Genomic DNA, 18635 nt, shown 5'->3' on the forward strand with positions numbered 1-18635 from the left:
TAGAAAAGAAAAGGGAAGTGTGGTATGAGATGAGGCCAAAGAAACAGCTAAGGGCCAGGCCCTTCAGTGGTTATGCCAAGACATTGGAGGGAAGGTGAGTATCAGTCAGCAAGCTACCCTATTTCCCCGAAAATAAGACAGTGTCTTATTTTAAGGTGTGCTCCCAAAGATGTGCTAGGTCTTATTTTCAGGGGACGTCTAATCTTTTCTGTAAGTAGGTCTTATTTTCGGAGGATGTCTTATTTTGGGGAAAACGGGGTACGAAAGAACTTTAAGCTGGAATACTGTGGAGGAGGTTCACAACATGCTGGGTTTGTGGCATCCATCTGATTGCAGAGAAGTGGCCAGTTAGGTTCTCTCTGGATACACAATGAACACCGTATTTAATGACCATTTTGGATTCCTGGGATAGCTGGACATTATTCTAACAGGATTGGTTTTTCTTCTTTCTCCAGGGACTACTTGAAGAAGTGGTCAGCTAAAGGAATTCAGGTTGTTGGTTGGACTGTTAATACCTTTGATGAAAAAAGTTACTACGAATCCCATCTTGGTTCCAGCTACATCACCGACAGCATGTTGGAGGACTGTGAACCTCACTTCTAGACTTACGTAGGGGAGGAAATACGGGTTCAGAAACTGCCAGTGGCTCTAGGCAGGGATATCAGAATACCCTTTGTGCTAGCCCAGGTCCTGGGGGGATCAGATGGCTCACACAAGCAATAGTTGGTACTTTCATTTTTACTTGAACTAAAACAAAACCCAGTGTTGCCGCCATGCTCCATGAATGCCTGAGTTCAACACTGTTGCTCTTTTTTTTTTTTTTTTTTTGTAGAGACAGAGTCTCACTTTACCGCCCTCGGGTAGAGTGCCGTGGAGTCACACGGCTCACAGCAACCTCTAATTCTTGGGCTTACGCGATTCTCTTGCCTCAGCCTCCCGGGCAGCTGGGACTACAGGCGCCTGCCACAACGCCCGGCTATTTTTTTTGTTGTTGTTGTTGCAGTTTGGCCGGGGCTGGGTTTAAACCCACCACCCTCGGCATATGGGGCCAGCGCCCTACTCACTGAGCCACAGGCGCCGCCCCCACTGTTGCTCTTGAAAATCTGGGTCTGAGAAAAGGCACAACAGCCACTGCCCCGACCTATATGAAACAGACACAGGGATCGAGTGAGGATAAGCACAGATTGGGTTGTGCAGTTGGGGATGCAGATGTACATGCATGAGACGTGCATGATAACTCAAGAGTTGACATTTTAAAACTTGCCATGCTTACGTATCTTAATTATTTCAAATATTTGTATTCAGCTACGTTAACAATGTACTGTAGATGTCAAACTTGAGGCTATACTAATTAAATTATTAAAAGGAGCACTAAGGGAAAACTGTGTCCCAAAAATCCTATCCTAAGGCATAAGGAATTTGGGGAAGCTGCTATGTGTAATCCAGCGAGAATTCAGTGTGTAGCAACAAATGGTAGGGAAACCAGTCTGGGGAATTATTTGTCATATTTTGAATTAAGTGCTGCAAGCTGAATTGCACCTGGCTTATTAGGTTGCTCTGTAACAGATGATCATAGATAATTAAAACTAGAAAAACCTCCCAAGACTATCTAGGCTTATCTTCATTTTACAAATGAGAAAACTAAAACCTATGGCAAGGAAGGAGTTGCCTCAAAAATCACACAGCTTGTGTGTGATATATAGCAGAGCCTGATCTCATGATACCTAAAATTTCTTGTTTGCAATTGGCCAGGAAATATATAAGTGGGTTAACCTGCATTATCTTATCCAACCCTCACAAAAATCTTAGGGAGGTGTTAACATTCTTCTTACCGATGAGGAAACTGAGGCAATGCCTTGTTAAAGTCACAACAAAGGTCTCTGAGTCTGTGGTACAATTGATACTCCAACACAGGTTAAGGTGCCTCCAGAGCCACTGCTCTTAACCACTCAGCAAGTCTGCCCAACCCTGTGCTCTTTTCCACATGAACCTCCATGGGTTTTATCATGAACTTAAGCAGCAATATTTAAAGTTGACTTTTTTTTTTAAAAAAATGGCAAAGTGTCTATTATTTCCTCTAGCTTACCCCTTCCCACCTTTCCATCCCATCTACGGCCTTCATCCTAGGTCACAACTTTGTTGTGGCTTCCTTCCTGCACCTCTCCAACAGGTCAACAGCCTCACCCCTGTAGGGCCAGGCATTGAGAGTTTTGCAAAGCCAGAAGTCCACACAGCTAGGGGGCCATGAGAAGCAAACAGTCAGTGTTAGCAGGAACATAATAATTGGGACATGGCATATTTTTGAGCAACAACGACAAAGAAATTTTTTTGAATTTCAAAATTAACAAAGATTTGCTCGATGAATGGAACAAATTTCTTTTTTGTTGTTGTTGCAGTTGTCATTGTTGTCCAGCTGGCCTGGGCTGGGTTGGAACAGGCCAGCCTGGTATATGTGGCCGGCCCCCTACCCATTGAGCTACAGGTGCCGCCTAAATGGAACAAATTTCTAAACTGCATGTATTAATACATCCATGCCACATTATGACTAGAGTGAAAAGATGGGCAAAAAGGTAACTAAAGAAGACACATCTGGAGACTGAATGCAGCTCTAGAGTACCTTCTGAGAATGCACAGGCAACTAATGGACAGGGAAGGGTTTCTCTTGGGGGAAGTATTAAATTAATAACTTCCTTTCTGTTGTGTGAAGACCACTGGACAGCCAGGAGTTCTCTGTCTCTTGGCTGTCATCCCAAATTCATTTTGCCCTTGATTTAGCCAAGCCAAATTAAGGATTTAGGTCATCTGCTAAGGTGGTCTGGGCTTTAAACAATGGAGAATTTAGATAATAAAGTAAGGTGTTAACAACTATTAATAGTAGTTAAGTACTTCCTTGGAAGGATTAGTAAAGCATTAAAAACAGGATTTAGGATTGGGAAAGGCAAATCTGAATTCCTTATGAGCAACTTACTAGCTGTATGACCTTGGGCAAGTTATTTAATTTATCTGTAAAAAAGGGGTACAATTTGTACCAGCTCAGGGGATGGTTGCGATTAAATGAAAGAGTGCACGTAAAATGTTTGTTAACATTTATTGACTGCCTGCCATGTCCTAGACACTTTCAAATGCTTTCTATGTACAGTATTTAGTCCTTGCAGCAACACTATGAAGTTGGTACCCTATAATCCCATTTTGCAGTAAAGGCAACTGAAGTACAGGTAAGTTAAGTGACTTAGCCAAAGTTACATAGATAGAATCAGGATTTGGACTTAGGTGATCCAATTCCAGACCCATACTCTTTTTTTTTTTTTTTTTCCAGTTTTTATTTTTTTAATTCATTTAGAGACTCTATCACCCTGGGTAAAGTGCTATGGCATCATAGCTCACAGAAACCTCAAACTCTTGGGCTCAAAATATCCTCCTGCCTCAGCCTCGTGAGTATTTGGGACCACACGTACCTCCTACCTTGGCCTCCCAGAGTGTTAGGATTACAGGCATGAGCCATCGTGCCTGGCAGACCCCATACTCTTAACCCTTATCATTGTGCCTGGCAAGGACTCAAAAAATGTTTTTGAACCATCTTAATCATTACCAACACCTATCATGGGGCCACTTACATAGTTAATGCTCAATAAATTACTAATTACAGAATATTCAAATGGAAATTTTCTTGTGTAAACCACAGATAGACCTAGAGTGAGATGAAAATTTAGGGCTATAGACAAATGATTGAGGATTGAGCAGCATCAAGAAAGAAGCCGAGGCTGGCTAAAATCATGCTTGATAAGCATTCTTTGCAAGAGAAAGCACAGATTAAAATCACATCCTCTCCTACTTATTTGACTGCCCCTCTGTGTCGAAGGGTGCCAAAGACAGACATAACAAAGGGCAACCTCAAAAGGCTTAAGCAATCCACTATTCCTTGATTACACAATACTCATTTTCTTAGTTGGAGACTGATGTCTGCAATCCTGTTTCAATAAGAATTTGATCAAGATCTATTTTTACCATTTACCAGCTACCACTTCCTAAAGTGGGTACAGGGCTTCAACAGGACAATCAACCCCAGCTTTCAGCACAAGGGTAAAGTGATGTAAGCATCACACTTGTTAGTTAGCATTGAGTGATAGTCACTGTAGGGCAAGGTTATATGACTTTTTTGATAAAAAATATCGAAGAACAATGACCTTATTTATTCTGTTACCAAACTTTAATAATCAGTAGAACACTGAATGGCAAACAGAGAATGCAAAGTGGTTCTCAAAGGATGGATGCTGTCTTTTTGGACATGTCCTCAACATCCACATTATGGGGAGTTAGCGGAAATGCAAATTCTTAAATCCTACCCCAGAACTTCTGAACCAGAAACTCTGGTTGGGTTCCCATGATCTCTTATAACAAGCTGTTAACATGGTTCTGATGCACACTCAAGTCTCAGAACCTCCAAGTTAGAGAAACATATTTCAGACAGGATTCCAGGAAACTCAGAGTCCTCCATTCTGTCACTAACTGAGACCTCAGACAAATCACTTAACCTGGGCATGCCTAAGTTTTCATCATCTATCAAAAGGTAATCATAATATTTGCTCTAAAATTATAGTGATAACGAAGTGTTTTGAAAAACATTAACAGTGTAGGATGGGTGTGCTGGGCTTCATGTTTATAATCCTAGCACTCTCGGAGGCCAAGGCAGGAGGATCCCTTGAGCTCAGGAGTTCAAGACTAGCCTGAGCAAGAGCAAGGCCCTCATCTCTTCTAAATACAGAAAAATTAGCTGGGTAGTATGGCAGGTGCCAATGAGGCTGAAGCAGGAGGATCACCTGAACCCAGGAATTTGTTGCTGTGAGCTAGGCTGACCTCACAGCACTCTAGCTTGGGGCAACAGAGACTCTTGTCTAAAAAAAAAAAAAGTATTAATAGTATAATATTTTTACGAAGATTAAATAACAAAAAAAATGGAAGTGCTCTAATTCTCAGACCCACAGTACTTGTTAGAAATGCAGACTCTGGCCCTGTCCTCACAAGTTAAAATTTGCCTTATAACAGGATCCCTAGGTGATCAGGATTGGAGAAACACTGTGGGGGTAGGGCAGTAGTAACACTACACAGGTGAAGGCATTATTTTTCTCATGCAGGTACGATCCTGAGCAAAGCAGATGCTTCCTCTGCTCCATACCTAAGCTCTCCTCTCTGGGGTCTTTCTCACTGTTAATCAGTCATAAAAATGAAAAAGTTCCAACTTTGAGAATTTAGGGAGCTCTCCCTCTACCAAGGGTGACAAAGTGAGACTCTGTCTCAAAAAAAAAAAAAAGAAAGGAAGACAAGTGTTAAGAATTGAGCTACCATTCTGAAAGACAATTTCCATTAATGAGCTCAATTCTTAGCACTTGTCTTTTCTTTTTTTTTTTTTTTTTTTGAGACACTTTGTTGCCCTTGGTAGAGTGCCCTGGCAGTATCATACCTCATAGCAACCTGAAACTCTTGAACTCAAGCGATTCTCTTGCCTCATCCTCCCAAGTATCTGGGATTGCAGGAGCCCGCCACAACACCCAGCTATTTTTAGCAATGAGGTCTCACTCTGGCTCAGGCTGATCTGGAACTCCTGAGCTCAGGCAATCCACCCTCTTGGGCCTCCCAGAGTGCTAGGATTAGAGGCATGAGCCACCTCTCCCGGCCCTCATTTCAAAGATTATAATTACATAAGCAAATCTTATGCTATTTAATCACTCCTTATAGACTTGAACTACACACAAAATCATCTCATTGCCTCATAAGAAATGAACCGGCCATTCACTATAGTCATTTGAAGCCTGAATCCTGCAGAAATTCTAAAACAGTTACCCTTTTTGATATTTAAAACTATAGGGGATCTTCCAGCTTTCAAGGGACCGTTAGAAAATGTTCCTTTGGGGTGGCGCCTGCAGGCTCAATGGAGTAGGGCGTCAGCCCCATATGCCAGAGGTGGAGGGTTCAAACCCAGCTCCGGCCCAAAAAAAAAAAAAATGCAAAAAAATTTATCACTTTGAGACAAAATTTGCAGTCTTACAGTCAGGCAAGTTTGGAAAGAATTACTGTAGATCCTGGCTCAATGGTTCTCAAACCTGGCTTCCCACTAAAATCATATGGGGAGCTTTAAAAAAAAGTACAGATATCTGGGTTCTGCTTCAACAATGCTGACTTAGCTGGTCTACAGTGAGGCCTGGCCTGGTTGCTATAAGCAGTTCCCTGAGAACCCTGCTGCCTAACCATAGAATTCTCCTCCATCACAAACTGAATTGTGTCCTCCAAAATGAAAATGTTGAAGTCCTAACCCCTAATATCTCAGAATGTAACTGTATTTGCAGACAAGGCCTTTAAACAGGTGATTAAGTGAAAATGAGGCCGTTAGAGTAGTTCCTAATGTGATCTGACCTGCATCATAACAAGAGGAAATTTAGACACAACACCAGGGATCTAAGTGCATTGAGGAAAGACCATGTGAAGACACAGTGAGAAGGTGGCTAAGGCAAGCCAAGGAGGGGGCCTCAGAAGGAAACCCACCCTGCCAACACTTTTACACTTCCATCTCCAAAACTATAAGAAAATTTTGTTGTTTAAGCCGCCCAGTCTGTTTTGTTATGGTCTGTCTCAAGGCAAATGTTTTTTTGTTTTGTTTTTGAGACAGAGTCTCACTTTGTCCCCCTGCCCCCTGTAGAGTGCTGTGACATCATAGCTCATAGCAACTTCAAACTCTTGGGCTTGAGTGACTGTCTTACCTCAGCCTACACAGTAGCTGGGACTACAGGCACCCGCCACAACTTCTGGCTATTTTTAGAGATGGGGGTCTTGAACCTGTGAGCTCAGGCGATCTGCAGGCCTTGGCCTCCCAGAGTGCTAGGATTACAGGTGTGAGCCACCACACCCAGCCCCAAGGGAAGTGTTGAAAGCATCCTTCTCACATCAAAATGTGTACATAAGACCTGGTGACCAGATTTTTCCACTGCATTTATACCTTTAGGAGTCACAGGGGCTGTACTGAAGATAAGGGAGGGAGGTAGTTGGAGAAGAATTCCTTAGAGAAGCACTTAGTAGGTGGTAAGCAACCAGAAGTGACACTCTGAAAGGGAGCTCACATTTCAGTACAGAAACCAAAGCAGCACAAACAGCATCATGATGACCCAGAGGAGGGAAATCATTTCAAACACCATCCCAAGGCTTTACTGACCCCACAGACAAGTCTCCCTTATTCCCCTGTGACGCCCCTTCAGAACACCTATCACAACCATAATATTGTTTGAGCATTAAGTTCATGTCTAAATTAATCTGCTAGACAGCAAGTGCCATGATTTGTTCATCTTGTTTCGCCACCATTTGACCCATATTTAATGAATGAACTAATGAACAAATCTACTAGCAACCACTACCAAAGATGATACCAAAAGAAATTAATTCTGCTAATGAAGTGAACTAAGGAATGAATAAGTGAATGCAATAATACTGGTTGGGTGCTTGTGTTTCAAAGGTAGCTTAAATGTTTTCTAAATTCAATTCCAATTAGATTTAATGACAGTGAATACTTCAGAGGGGACTCCTCTCCACTGAGTAATTTGCACCCATCTGCTAGACCCTTCACTTTTAATAACAGTCACATGCCTTGTGAATCATTTGGTGAATCTGCAAAAATATACATGCACATTGATTACATATGCACACACACATTTCATATATCACCCCGGGTTCATGTTTGGTTCAACATAAGACTTTACTTTGCTTTTAGAGACAGGGACTCTGTCACCTAGGCTGGAATGCAGTGGTATGATCTTCCTGTGTCAGCCTCCCAAGTAGCTGGGACTACAAGTGCATACCACCACCCCCACCATCCAAAAAATAGAAAAATTAGGCAGGGCTGATAGCACAGTGCTTATAGTCCCAGCTACAAGGGAAGTCTGAGGCAGGAGGATTGCTTGAGCCCAGGAGTTTGAGACTGTAGTGATGCCAAGCTGTAATGATGCCACTGTACTCCAGCCTGGGCAACAGAGTGAGATCTAGTCTCAAAACAAAACAAAAAATAAAACAGGCTCAGCACCTGTGGCTCAAGCGGCTAAGGCGCCAGCCACATACACCTGAGCTGGTAGGTTCAAAACCAGCCCGGGCCCGCCAAACAACAATGATGGATGCAACCAAAAAATAGCCAGGCGTTGTGGCAGGTGCCTGTAGTTCCAGCTACTTGAGAGGCGGAGGCAGGAGAATCACTTGAGCCCAGGAGTTGGAGGTTGCTGTGAGCTGTGTTGTCACAGTACTCTACCCAGGGTGACAGCTTGAGGCTCGGTCTCAAAAATAAATAAATAAAACCTCATAGGAGAGAACTCCCTCCATCACTCCAGTCCTATTCCAAATACTTGTGTATATAATATGCAAGAAAGTTCTGAGACAAGACCTTTGGTTATACTTCATGTTTAGGAGGCATGGGGATGTTTTTAGCTCAAAGTCATGAATACAGGTTCCATAACTCAGAAACTTCACAACTCTACTTGAGGATCACATTTTTATTCAAACTGGATCACTTTTCTTAGCAGGAGTTTTAAATCTTTGCCAGGTCTAGGAGCTCTGGGAAGGAAGATTCCCAAGGGCTAATCATTCATAGACTTATTTCTTGAAGATAAAACAAAACACATCATTCCCAAGTTATCTCTTCCCAGGTTTTTGTGGGCTAGGTTCAATATGACAACAGTCTTTATTGGAAAACCTCAGGTACTTGGTCTTGAAAACTTTGTAATCCAGGTGTTGAAAAAGTAGCAGGAAATGCCCAATTTTTACTTGGATATTTACATTGTAGTCAGTTTCCGCTCCTCACCGAAGGCTTGTATTGCCCTCTGGGAAATCCCTAAAGGCCCATGGAAGATGTCATGGAAAATATTTCATCTTTCCTTGTTTGATTGGTATCTGGATATCACAATAATCATCAAGTTCTTGGATTATCTTCTTGAACCGATTGCCTAAATCGCAGGTCTGGGTTTGACACGGGAAAGAGAAGTTAATGAAATAAGACACTACCCCATCTCTATAAAGGAAAAACCAAATTGGCCTCCAAGATCCCACAGCTTCTCATGCCTTCCTTGGCTCCTTTTTAGTTTCTGTAACCTTCCCTCTTGAATTCCCATCACTAGATGTCACGAGTAAACACTATTCCAAAAGATGAATGTGTGTGTGTGTTTCCTGCCCAGCATTCACTCTTCCTTGTAGCATCAGCCCCAGATATTCTTTAGGAAACCACCTTCTCTACTCTCAGTCCTGTGATCTTTATGGTTGCACCCCCTGTATCTATAGATAAGGCACGTGGGTCATATCTGACCAAGGGAACTGCCACATTTTCATAGCCATAGCAATTGGCCTCAAGAATGGGTAGACCACCCGCAAGAGGGACTTTACCTAACAATTGCAATCAGTGTAACCTGGCTTATTGTACCCTCAAGGAATCCCCAACAATAAAAAAAATAAAAAATAAAAAAATATAAAAATAAAAAATCCAAAAAAAACAAAAAAAAAAGAATAGGTAGACCACCCAATAAGATCTTATGAAACACTCTGAGAACTCTGGGTACCCCATTCTTTCCCACTAGATTGAATCTGGGAAGATACAAGAAGTTTATACAGCTGTCTTTCGGAAGATCCCTATTTATAAAAGGAACTAAGATTATGGATAAGAACCAAACTGGAAAAACAAAAACAAACAAACAAACAAAAAAAACAGGTTCTGATGACATTGCAGGCTCCAGTTTTGGGCCAGGCCTAAAGTAAGAATCATTCTTGGATTTTTGCTGAAGCCAATTTGAGTTGGGTTTGCAATCGAAAGAGCAATGGATATACAAACAAGTGCGACCCTGCATCTTGGGATATATGCCTGGACAAATTAGTGTCTTGTCCTGTGCCACTTGGGTTACTCACCAGGGACAGCATCACATTCCCCCAAGTGCCAAAGGCCTTGTTGCTGAAAAAAAAAGAAAATGGGTGTCCACATCACTATGAAAGAATGTAGATTCTGGGACTTGTTGCATAGTTCACACCCTTTGTGAGTCCCCCACAATTTTAAAATTAAGGGGCAACACATTAAGACCAAGCCTCAGCTATAGAAATATCAAATACATTTTGCTTTTTAGGGGCAGTAATTCCATACATTCATTCTACAGATATTTACTGAGCATTTACATTATACCAGGTAATATATTAGGACCCAGAATACAAACAGGCCGCTATCCTAACAGGATTTAGCACTGGGCCTCCAGATCCCTTACCTAAATCAGGCTGACAGCATTAATTGTCACAAATAGTCTCTTCTATCAAGATCACAACTTCTAAGATGAGTGGCGTTTGAATTACGGTGGGTTTACCATTTACCCATATTATCCAGGACACCGAAGAAGCCAGCAAGGGGGTTGGAATTAGAACAAGGTTTTAGGCATCTTTAGGCCCTCTTGGTAGAAATGAAACTGGTAAGATCTTTTTAAGAGAATGATACAGCAATATCCATTAACATTATAATGTAAGCACCCTCTGGCAGAAATACATAATTGTAACAAAAATATTCCATTACATACCATTTTTAGTACTTAAAAAACCTGGAAACCACCCAAATGTCCAAAGATGTACAAAATGAAACAATATCTGAGATTTAATATTAAGCGGAGGGAAAATTTTATGATACCATATGTATAATATCGTCTCACTTTTGTAATAAGAAAATTCAAGTATTAAGTATTAGCAGATGCAGGTGTGTTTGCAGATGCCTAAGGAAGAAGATCTAATAGAAAATATACTGAAGTATTAATAGTGGGATGAGATTCAGGGTACTTTTCAACTCAGTGGGCCTACTTTGGTGTCATTGAGTTCTATAAAGTAACCATGCAAGTTTGTTCACCATACCCCAGCGCCTAGAATAAGTCCAGCATGGAAAATATTAAATGAATGAATTTTTTTTTTTTTTAATTTTTTGAGACAGACTCTCATTCTGTTGCCCCAGACTGTGGCGTCAGCCTAATTCACAGTAACTTCAAATTCCTGGCTCAAGCGATCTCTCCTGCCTCAGCCTCCTGAGTAGCCGGGACTACAGGTGCGTGGCACAATGCCTGGCTAATTTTTCTATTTTTAGTAGAAACAGGGAGTCTCGCTCTTGCTCAGGTTGGTCTTGAACTCCTGAGTTCAAGGGATCCTCCTTCCTCAGCCTCCCAAAGTGCTAAGATTGTAAGCATGTACCATTGCACCTGGTGGAATATTATTTTTTAAATAAAAATCATAGGAATGCCTGAACACAGAAGTTGAAGATCCCAACAGCTTGGTCTCTAGTTCCCTGATGCAGTCTGCAGCCTCACCTCTACTTCTCTCCTCTCCAGAACAAGACCGCTGGGATTCGCTCTCTTCTCCGTATCCTGCAGCTTCATCAGCTTTTCTATCAGGAACATTTTATCTTTGCCCTCCTGCCAAAAGGGAAAACAAACACTTGGCTGAATGGTGCTGTGAGGTTGAGAAGCAACTGAGGGCAAGAAGGTTGATGATGTTCAGGCAGGTAAGGTCCCAGAAGTTGGATGGATATAGCTGCCATGTTTGTGCTTAATGAAAGAAAAGAAACATTTCACCCCAAAGCCAAATTATCACCCCCTCTCTCCACTATGACTTCTGCATTACAACATTCTCCTCTAAAACAATTCCCCTAGCAAGATGGAGCAGCAGCCTCTAGTCTGCGGCCAGAAGCAACAACTTACATGCCCAGGACCAGGAGTTTTCAGTATCCTCCTTCCTGGCATGCTCCTTGCCCCACAAGCCTATTCTATGAACCTAGTATTGCCTGGGTCTTCCCTGTCCTCCCACTGAGAAAGCCAAAGTTCAGAGATCTGCCCCTAAGAACATCAAGGACATTTCATTTCTCAAAGATATCTGTGTTGATTGATGGAGGGCAGTAGTTCAAGTTGGGCAGAGGAAGGAAGGAAGGGGCAAGCCTTCTCACAGGGGGGTGTAATCAATCAGTTTCCTGTGAATAGGAAACTGTAGCAGATAAGAGAGCAGAACATTCCACCTGTGTGTAGAGGTAGTCAAGGTCAATTGTAGCAATCCCATTTCCATGCCCTTGTTCCTCCTTAAACTTTTACCCACTAATTCTAGCATCCACCAGTGGATCTTGATTGTAAGAATTATTACCGTGATGTTTGCTTCAAGATAATTTTCTATTTCCTTCATTTTTTCTACACGTTTTTTTGTTTGTTGGTTTGAGACAGAGCCTCACTGTGTCACCCTCAGTAGAGTGCTGTGGCATCACAGCTTACAGCAACCTCAAACCCTTGGGCTTTAAGCTATTCTCTTGCCTCAGCCTCCTAAGTGGCTGGGACTACAGGTGCCCGGGACAACATCAGGCTATTTTTAGAGACAAGGTCTCACTCTGGCTCAGGCCGGTCTCGAACTCGTGAGCTCAGGCAATCTATCTGCCTCAGCCTCCCAGAGTGCTGGGATTACAGGCATGAGCCATGGTGCCTGGATCCTTCTATACTTGTTAATTGGAATTCTTCTGTAAGGAAGAACTGTTTTTTTTTTTGTTTTGTTTTGTTTTTGCCGGGGCTGGGTTTGAACCCACCACCTCCAACATATGGCACCCTACTCCTTTGAGTCACAGGTGCCGCCCAGAAGAACTGTCTTTGGGAATTAGTGCCCACTAATAATGCCAAACTAGAAAAAAAATTCTTTTCTCTTGGGGCCATAGTGATTTTTCTTTTAATTACAGGATTTATTTAGAGTTCACTAGTTAGGTCTTTTTTTGTTTTTTAGGGGGATTTTTGAGGCAGAGTCTCACTCTGTTGCCCAGTCTAGAGTGCCATGGCATCAGCCTAGCTCACAGCAACTTCAAACTCCTGGGTTCAAGTGATCCTCCTGCCTCAGTCTCCCGAGTAGCTGGGACTACAGGCACCTGACACAATGCCTGGATAATTTTTTTTCTATTTTTAGTAGACACAGGGCATCTTGCTGTTCTTCAGGTTGGTCTCAAACTCCTGATCACAAGTGATCTTCCTACTCAGTCACCCAGAGTGCAAGGATCACAGAGTGCAAGGTGGCATGAGCCACCTTGCCCAGCCAGGGCCACAGTATCTTATTAGGTGAAGAGACATGTGAGTTATATATGTGTCACAAGGCCCCAGGGTCAAAACTAGCATGAGTTAACTACAACTCACCTGGCAGTTAAAATGTTAAGTCCCCGAACTGTCTTTGATGTGACCAGCTTGTTTGGAAATCTCTGGCCAGTAGGGGGTGTTTTCATACTCTAGGGCAAATTAGAATTACCTAGAAGACTGTGCAAAACTGCAGACTCCTAGGCCATCCTTAATAGATTTCTATCCAGAGACTAAACTGCATTATAGTTAAGAACACAAATTTTCGAGTTGCCTGGTTCACATCCTATTCTTTACTGGTCCTGTGACTTAGGGCTAATGGCTTCACTCTGTAAGTCTCAGTTTCCTTAATATTAAAATGGAAAGTTAAAGAAATGAAAAGATTGGCGGCACCTGTAGCTCAGCGGCTAGGGCGCCGGCCACATACACAGAGGCTGGGCCAGCTAAAACAATGACAACCACAACAAAAAATAGCCAGGCGTGTGGCAAATGCCTGTAGTCCTAGCTACTTGGGAGGCTGAGGCAAGAGAATCACTTAAGCCCAGGAGTCTGAGGTTGCTGTGAGCTGTGATGCCACAGCACTCTACTGAGGGCAACATAGTGAGACTCTGTCTCAAAAAAAAAAAAAGAAAGAAAGAAAGAAAAAGATTGATTTAAAAATCAAATAGGAATTTTTGTTTATCACTTAGCACAAGGCCAAGCATCACGTAAGTACACAACAAATGTTATCTGTTGCTGTTATTGGTTGAGAGACGAGGCAGTAAGAATTTGCATTTTTAACAAGCATCCAAGTGTTTTTGATGTAAGTGATCATACTTTGAGAAGGATTGTTGCAGAACCTGTTCCCAGCCTCTTTTTCTGGTTTCTTTTGGAGATAATGTCCCTGGCTTTGTGGTCCATTGTCTGTAGTGCCTTCAAATCATGCCATCCAAATGTTCCCCCAGTTGACTTAGCACTACACCCCTCCAACGCTAGGCTTTGAAACCAAATTCCTCCCATTCTGAGATCTTCATAAGACTTTCCCAAACCATCCAGAGCTCTCCATCAGAAACATTGATGATATTTCTGAAGGCAAAGAAGGGGGGAAAAGCATAACTAATCTATGCCCTTTCTTTACATTCCAAAAGAACAACTCAAATTCTCTGTAACCCCAATGGCAGCAGATATAACACTAGGGATTTCTGCTTCTTTCCCATGCTCTTAGACACAAGTACTTATGTCTCTATTTTTTAAAGATGGGGTCTCACTCTTCCTCAGGCTGGTCTCAAACTCATGACCTCAGGCAATACACCTGCCTCAGCCTTCCAGACTGCTGGGATTACAGGCATGAGCCACTGCACCCAGCCACAAAAAGTATTGTAGATAGACGAATCCTTGCTAATAAATGCTAGAGGAATTATAGACTATGTTGTAATTTTTAAGGAAATGAATGGATGTTCTAGGCATTACTAAACAAAAGCTGCTAAATCCGTTAGGTGGAAGGCTTATGGGAGCCTTAAGATGGATGGACCGGGCTAAAAGAGCTTGGACCAGCTGATCACTGTTAACATCATAGAGAAAGGAACACCCAGACCTTATCTGTCTCCAGGCAATGTCACAGAAGGACATTGCATCACCTGCCTACAAAATTGGATTTGGATCTAATCAGGTCTCTAGCTCTCATCACTACTTTAAAGGAAATAAGAAATATACCAAATACCACCACAGGGTTGAAAATCAGATATAAGCAGAATATGGGAAATATGTAAAACAAATGGCCTGCATTCTCCAACAATAAAAAGGCAAGAAAAGGGGGGCTGTGAATGGCTATAGATTATAAGAAAATTAAGTTATAATCAACTGCAACATAAGACCTTTTTCAGATTCTGATTTGAACAGCTCTACTGTTCAAAGAAACTTAATGGCACAATCGGAGAAATTTGAACATTTAACTGGATTTTAGATGACAGTGAATTACTAAGTTTTTTTTTCCTGGTGTGATGATGATATGGTGGTTATTTTTGTTTGTTTGTTTGTTTGTTTGTTTGAGATAGGATCTCACTCTGCTGCCCAGGCCAGAGTACAGTACTGTCATCATAGCTCAAAGCAACCTCAAACTCCTGGGTTCACTCAATTAGCTACCATACCCAGATAATTTTTCTATTTTTTTGTAGAGACAGGTTCTCAATATGTTGCCCAGGCTGGTCTTGAACTCTTGGCCTCAAGTGATTCTCCTGCCTTGGGCTCCCAAAGTGGTAGGATTACAGGTATGAGTCACCATGCCCATGTTGTGGTTATGTTTTTAAAAAGTCATTATCTCATAGCGATGTATACAAAAGTTATAACAGATTAAAAATACATATAAAGCATAAGATTTTCTTTAAAACAGCACAGAGATTTGTAGGGAAGAGATCATGTAGGTGAAATAAGAGTATACACATGTTAATGGCTGGGTGACAAGGATATGCCTGTATAACGTACTATTCTATTTTAGAATGTTTAAAAATTTCCCTCTAAAGTGTTAGATAGAGTGGGGAGGATAACAGAAGTGTCCAGTGTGACTTACGTTAATGATCTGTTCATGGAGCAGCCTGATCATAATCTTTCTCCCCTCAGTGATCTGCCAGTAAAGGTAGGTGATGATTCTGGAAGAAAAGAATGAGAAACACTTTTGTCCATGCATTGTAGATTCTGAATTTCAATGGGAAACTGCAAAGGAACAGCAATGTTTGCTTGCAAATAGATTTTGGCCCAAACATGTTCTTGAAAAGGTGTCAGGGTGAGTTATAGGTTATGTACATTAGAGAAATCCTTCTTAACCTGCCTGCACACAGAATCTCTTATCTCTCTTCTGCACACAGAAGAGATGGAGATAAGACCCATGCCAGGATCCCTCCTCAAACCAATTAACTGAGCATCTCTGGGCATGGGGCCAGATATCAGAATTTTTAAAACATACATGATTCTAATGTGCAGCTAGAGTTTGTGAATCTGGACACTGCTGTTCTCAACTTCAATGTGATATACATTTCCTAGGGTTTGGTTCAAATACAGATTCTGGTTTAATAGGTCTGGGGTAGGGCCTAAGATTTTGCATTTCTCACAAGCTGCTGCAGTGATAAATATATTATTTATACAGTATTTTGCCTTTGTCCCTGGCTCTAACCCTTGGACTCTCTGAATGTTTATGAGATGCTTGGTGGCTGGGGGCCCCAAAAGCCTAGATAGCTTCAGGATAGGAGCTGGTTACCAGAAGCCCAAGGCATGTTAGGCATAATTAGAGGGATGGGATTTTCAGCCCATACCCCCTTCATGACCTCTGGGAGAACAGAAGGACTGCAAACTGAATGATTCACTAGTGGCCAATGATGTAATCAATCATGGAGTGGAAGCTCGACACCACCCCCTCCCCACACTCCTTCCTCTTGGCATGTCTTCCATTTGGTCCTTCCTAAGTTGTACATTTTTTATTAAACCAGCAATAGTAAAATGCCTTCCTGAGTTATGTAAGTCATTCCAGAAAAGTATTAAACATGAGAAGGGAACCATTGAATGTGTAGGTGGTAGATCAGAAGTACAGGTGATAAGCTAGAGCAGGGGTCCTCAAACTGTGACCCACGGGCCACATGAGGCGGTGTGAATTGTATTTGTTCCCATTTTGGGTTTTTTTGCAGTTTTTGGCCAGAGCTGGGTTTGAACCTGCCACCTCTGGCATATGGGGCCGGTGCCCTACTTGGTTGAGCCACAGGCACCGCCCCCCATTTTGTTTTTTACTTCAAAATAAGGTATGTGCAGTGTGCATAGGAATTTGTTCATAGTTTTTTTTTTTTTTAAACTATAGTCTGGCCCTCCAATGGTCTGAGGGACAGTGAATTGGCTCCTATTTAAAAAGTTTGAGGACGCCTGAGCTAGAGCTTAGAACTGGCATCTGAGGTGGGGGCAATCTTGTGGGACTGAGCCTTTAACTCGTGAGATTTAATGGTAGGTCAGGTAGGTAGTGTCAGAATTGAATTAAATTGCAGGATACCCAGTTGGTGTTCAGAGAGTTGGAGAATTGGTTGGTGTGAGAAAAGTGGATAAAAACAGCACAGGCCCAGTAAATTAGGAGAAGTCTGGAGGAGTGAGGCACCAGAACTCACCTTTCTAAGGAGCCAAGTGGCAGCCTGGCATTTGGGAGGGAAAGTGTGACCTAGAGCCAGGAGAGCCAGGTTCCAGTATCCTCTATCTCTGAGAGGCCCTGCAGTCTCTCCCTCTGATCCTGTCTCTGCAAATCATCCTGTCTCTGTAAGTCTCATCACTCTTATCTGTAAAATTGAGGAGTTTCTCTACAGTTTACATCAGTGATTTTCAAGCTATGTGCTGTGAGAGGATCTTGGGTGTGCCATAGAAATTTTTAAAGATCATTAATTTATTTTTGAAAGAAGTTCAAAGCACAGTAAGTATATTCTTTTTTTTTTGATCAACATAACTTAAATGTGTTGTGGAAGTTTGACTATAGGTTCAAGTGTGCCATGAGATGAAAAAGGTTGAAAACAGTGGTCTACATCAACTGGTTCCAATAGTTTGTTTTTGAGTTGTGTCTCTTGACGTGAGGAGTTACAATCTCAAATGCCCTAAGGGCTAAGATTTTAAAGAGGGACTGTCACACATCAGCCAACTAATTATGACAGGCAGGAAAATGGGCCTAGTGTTAGCAAATCTACTTTTTCACGAGAAGTCAGACATTGCTCTTTTTGTTCCCAGCTTCATGCAATACTGGCATAAGACATTGCTCTTTTTAAATTTGAAAATTAAAGCATGATAGCCAGCATACAATAATGCCCAAACCATTTTAACATAGTACAGTCTCAGAAAGAATCCAATATACAGAGGGTGCCAAAAAAAATGTATAGACATTTTAAGAAAGGAAAAAACTGCATTAAAATTATAATATTCTGGCCAGGCATGGTGGCTCACACCTATAATCCCAGCACTTGGGAGGCCAAGGCAGGTAGATTGCCTAAGCTCACAGGTTTGAGACTAGCCTGAGCAAGAGCGAGACACCATCTCTAAAAAATAGCCAGGCATTGGGGCAGGTGCCTGTAGTCCCAGCTACTTGGGAGGCTGAGGCAGACAATCGCTTTAGCCCAAGAGTTTGAGGTTGCTGGGAGCTAAGATGCCATAGCACTCTACAGAGGGTGACAAAGTGAGAATTTGTCTCAAAAAATTAATAAAGTTGTAATATTCAATATATACTGATAATGTTTGTTATCTTGTATCTTTTCTCTCTTATAATTGCAGAAGTTACACATGAATTGAGTATTACAATTTTTTTTTTTTTGAGACAGAGTCTCACTATGTCACCCTCAGTAGAGTGCCATAGCGTCACAGCTCACAGCAACCTCAAATTCTTGGGCTTAAGTGATTCTCTTGCCTCAACCACATAGGTGGGACTACAGGCACTTTCCAGAATGCCCAGCCTAGAGTATTACAATTTTAATACAGTTTTTTCCTTTCTTAAAATGTGTATTCATTTTTTGGCACCCTGTGTAT

General features: G+C 41.9%; 2 protein-coding genes across 4 annotated transcripts in view; one reads left to right on the plus strand and one right to left on the minus strand.

The window, feature by feature from the left end:
• Positions 1–9707, plus strand: part of GDE1 (glycerophosphodiester phosphodiesterase 1) — a 41562-nt gene extending 31855 nt beyond the window's left edge. For all 3 annotated transcript variants that reach the window (XM_053556255.1, XM_053556256.1, XM_053556257.1), the window contains 2 exons: positions 456–9378; positions 9530–9707. In XM_053556255.1, the coding sequence (XP_053412230.1) occupies positions 456–603 (148 nt within the window). In that variant the 3' untranslated portion in view covers positions 604–9378; positions 9530–9707. The remainder of the gene's footprint in view (positions 1–455; positions 9379–9529) is intronic.
• Positions 8508–18635, minus strand: part of TMC5 (transmembrane channel like 5) — a 95897-nt gene continuing 85769 nt past the window's right edge. The window contains exons 19-22 of the mRNA XM_053556247.1: positions 15670–15748; positions 11343–11447; positions 9922–9964; positions 8508–8985 (exon numbers count right to left, since the gene is read on the minus strand). Of these exons, the coding sequence (XP_053412222.1) occupies positions 8939–8985; positions 9922–9964; positions 11343–11447; positions 15670–15748 (274 nt within the window). The 3' untranslated portion in view covers positions 8508–8938. The remainder of the gene's footprint in view (positions 8986–9921; positions 9965–11342; positions 11448–15669; positions 15749–18635) is intronic.

This window comes from Nycticebus coucang, chromosome 12, assembly GCF_027406575.1.
Source record: "Nycticebus coucang isolate mNycCou1 chromosome 12, mNycCou1.pri, whole genome shotgun sequence".
Lineage (NCBI taxonomy): Eukaryota > Metazoa > Chordata > Mammalia > Primates > Lorisidae > Nycticebus > Nycticebus coucang.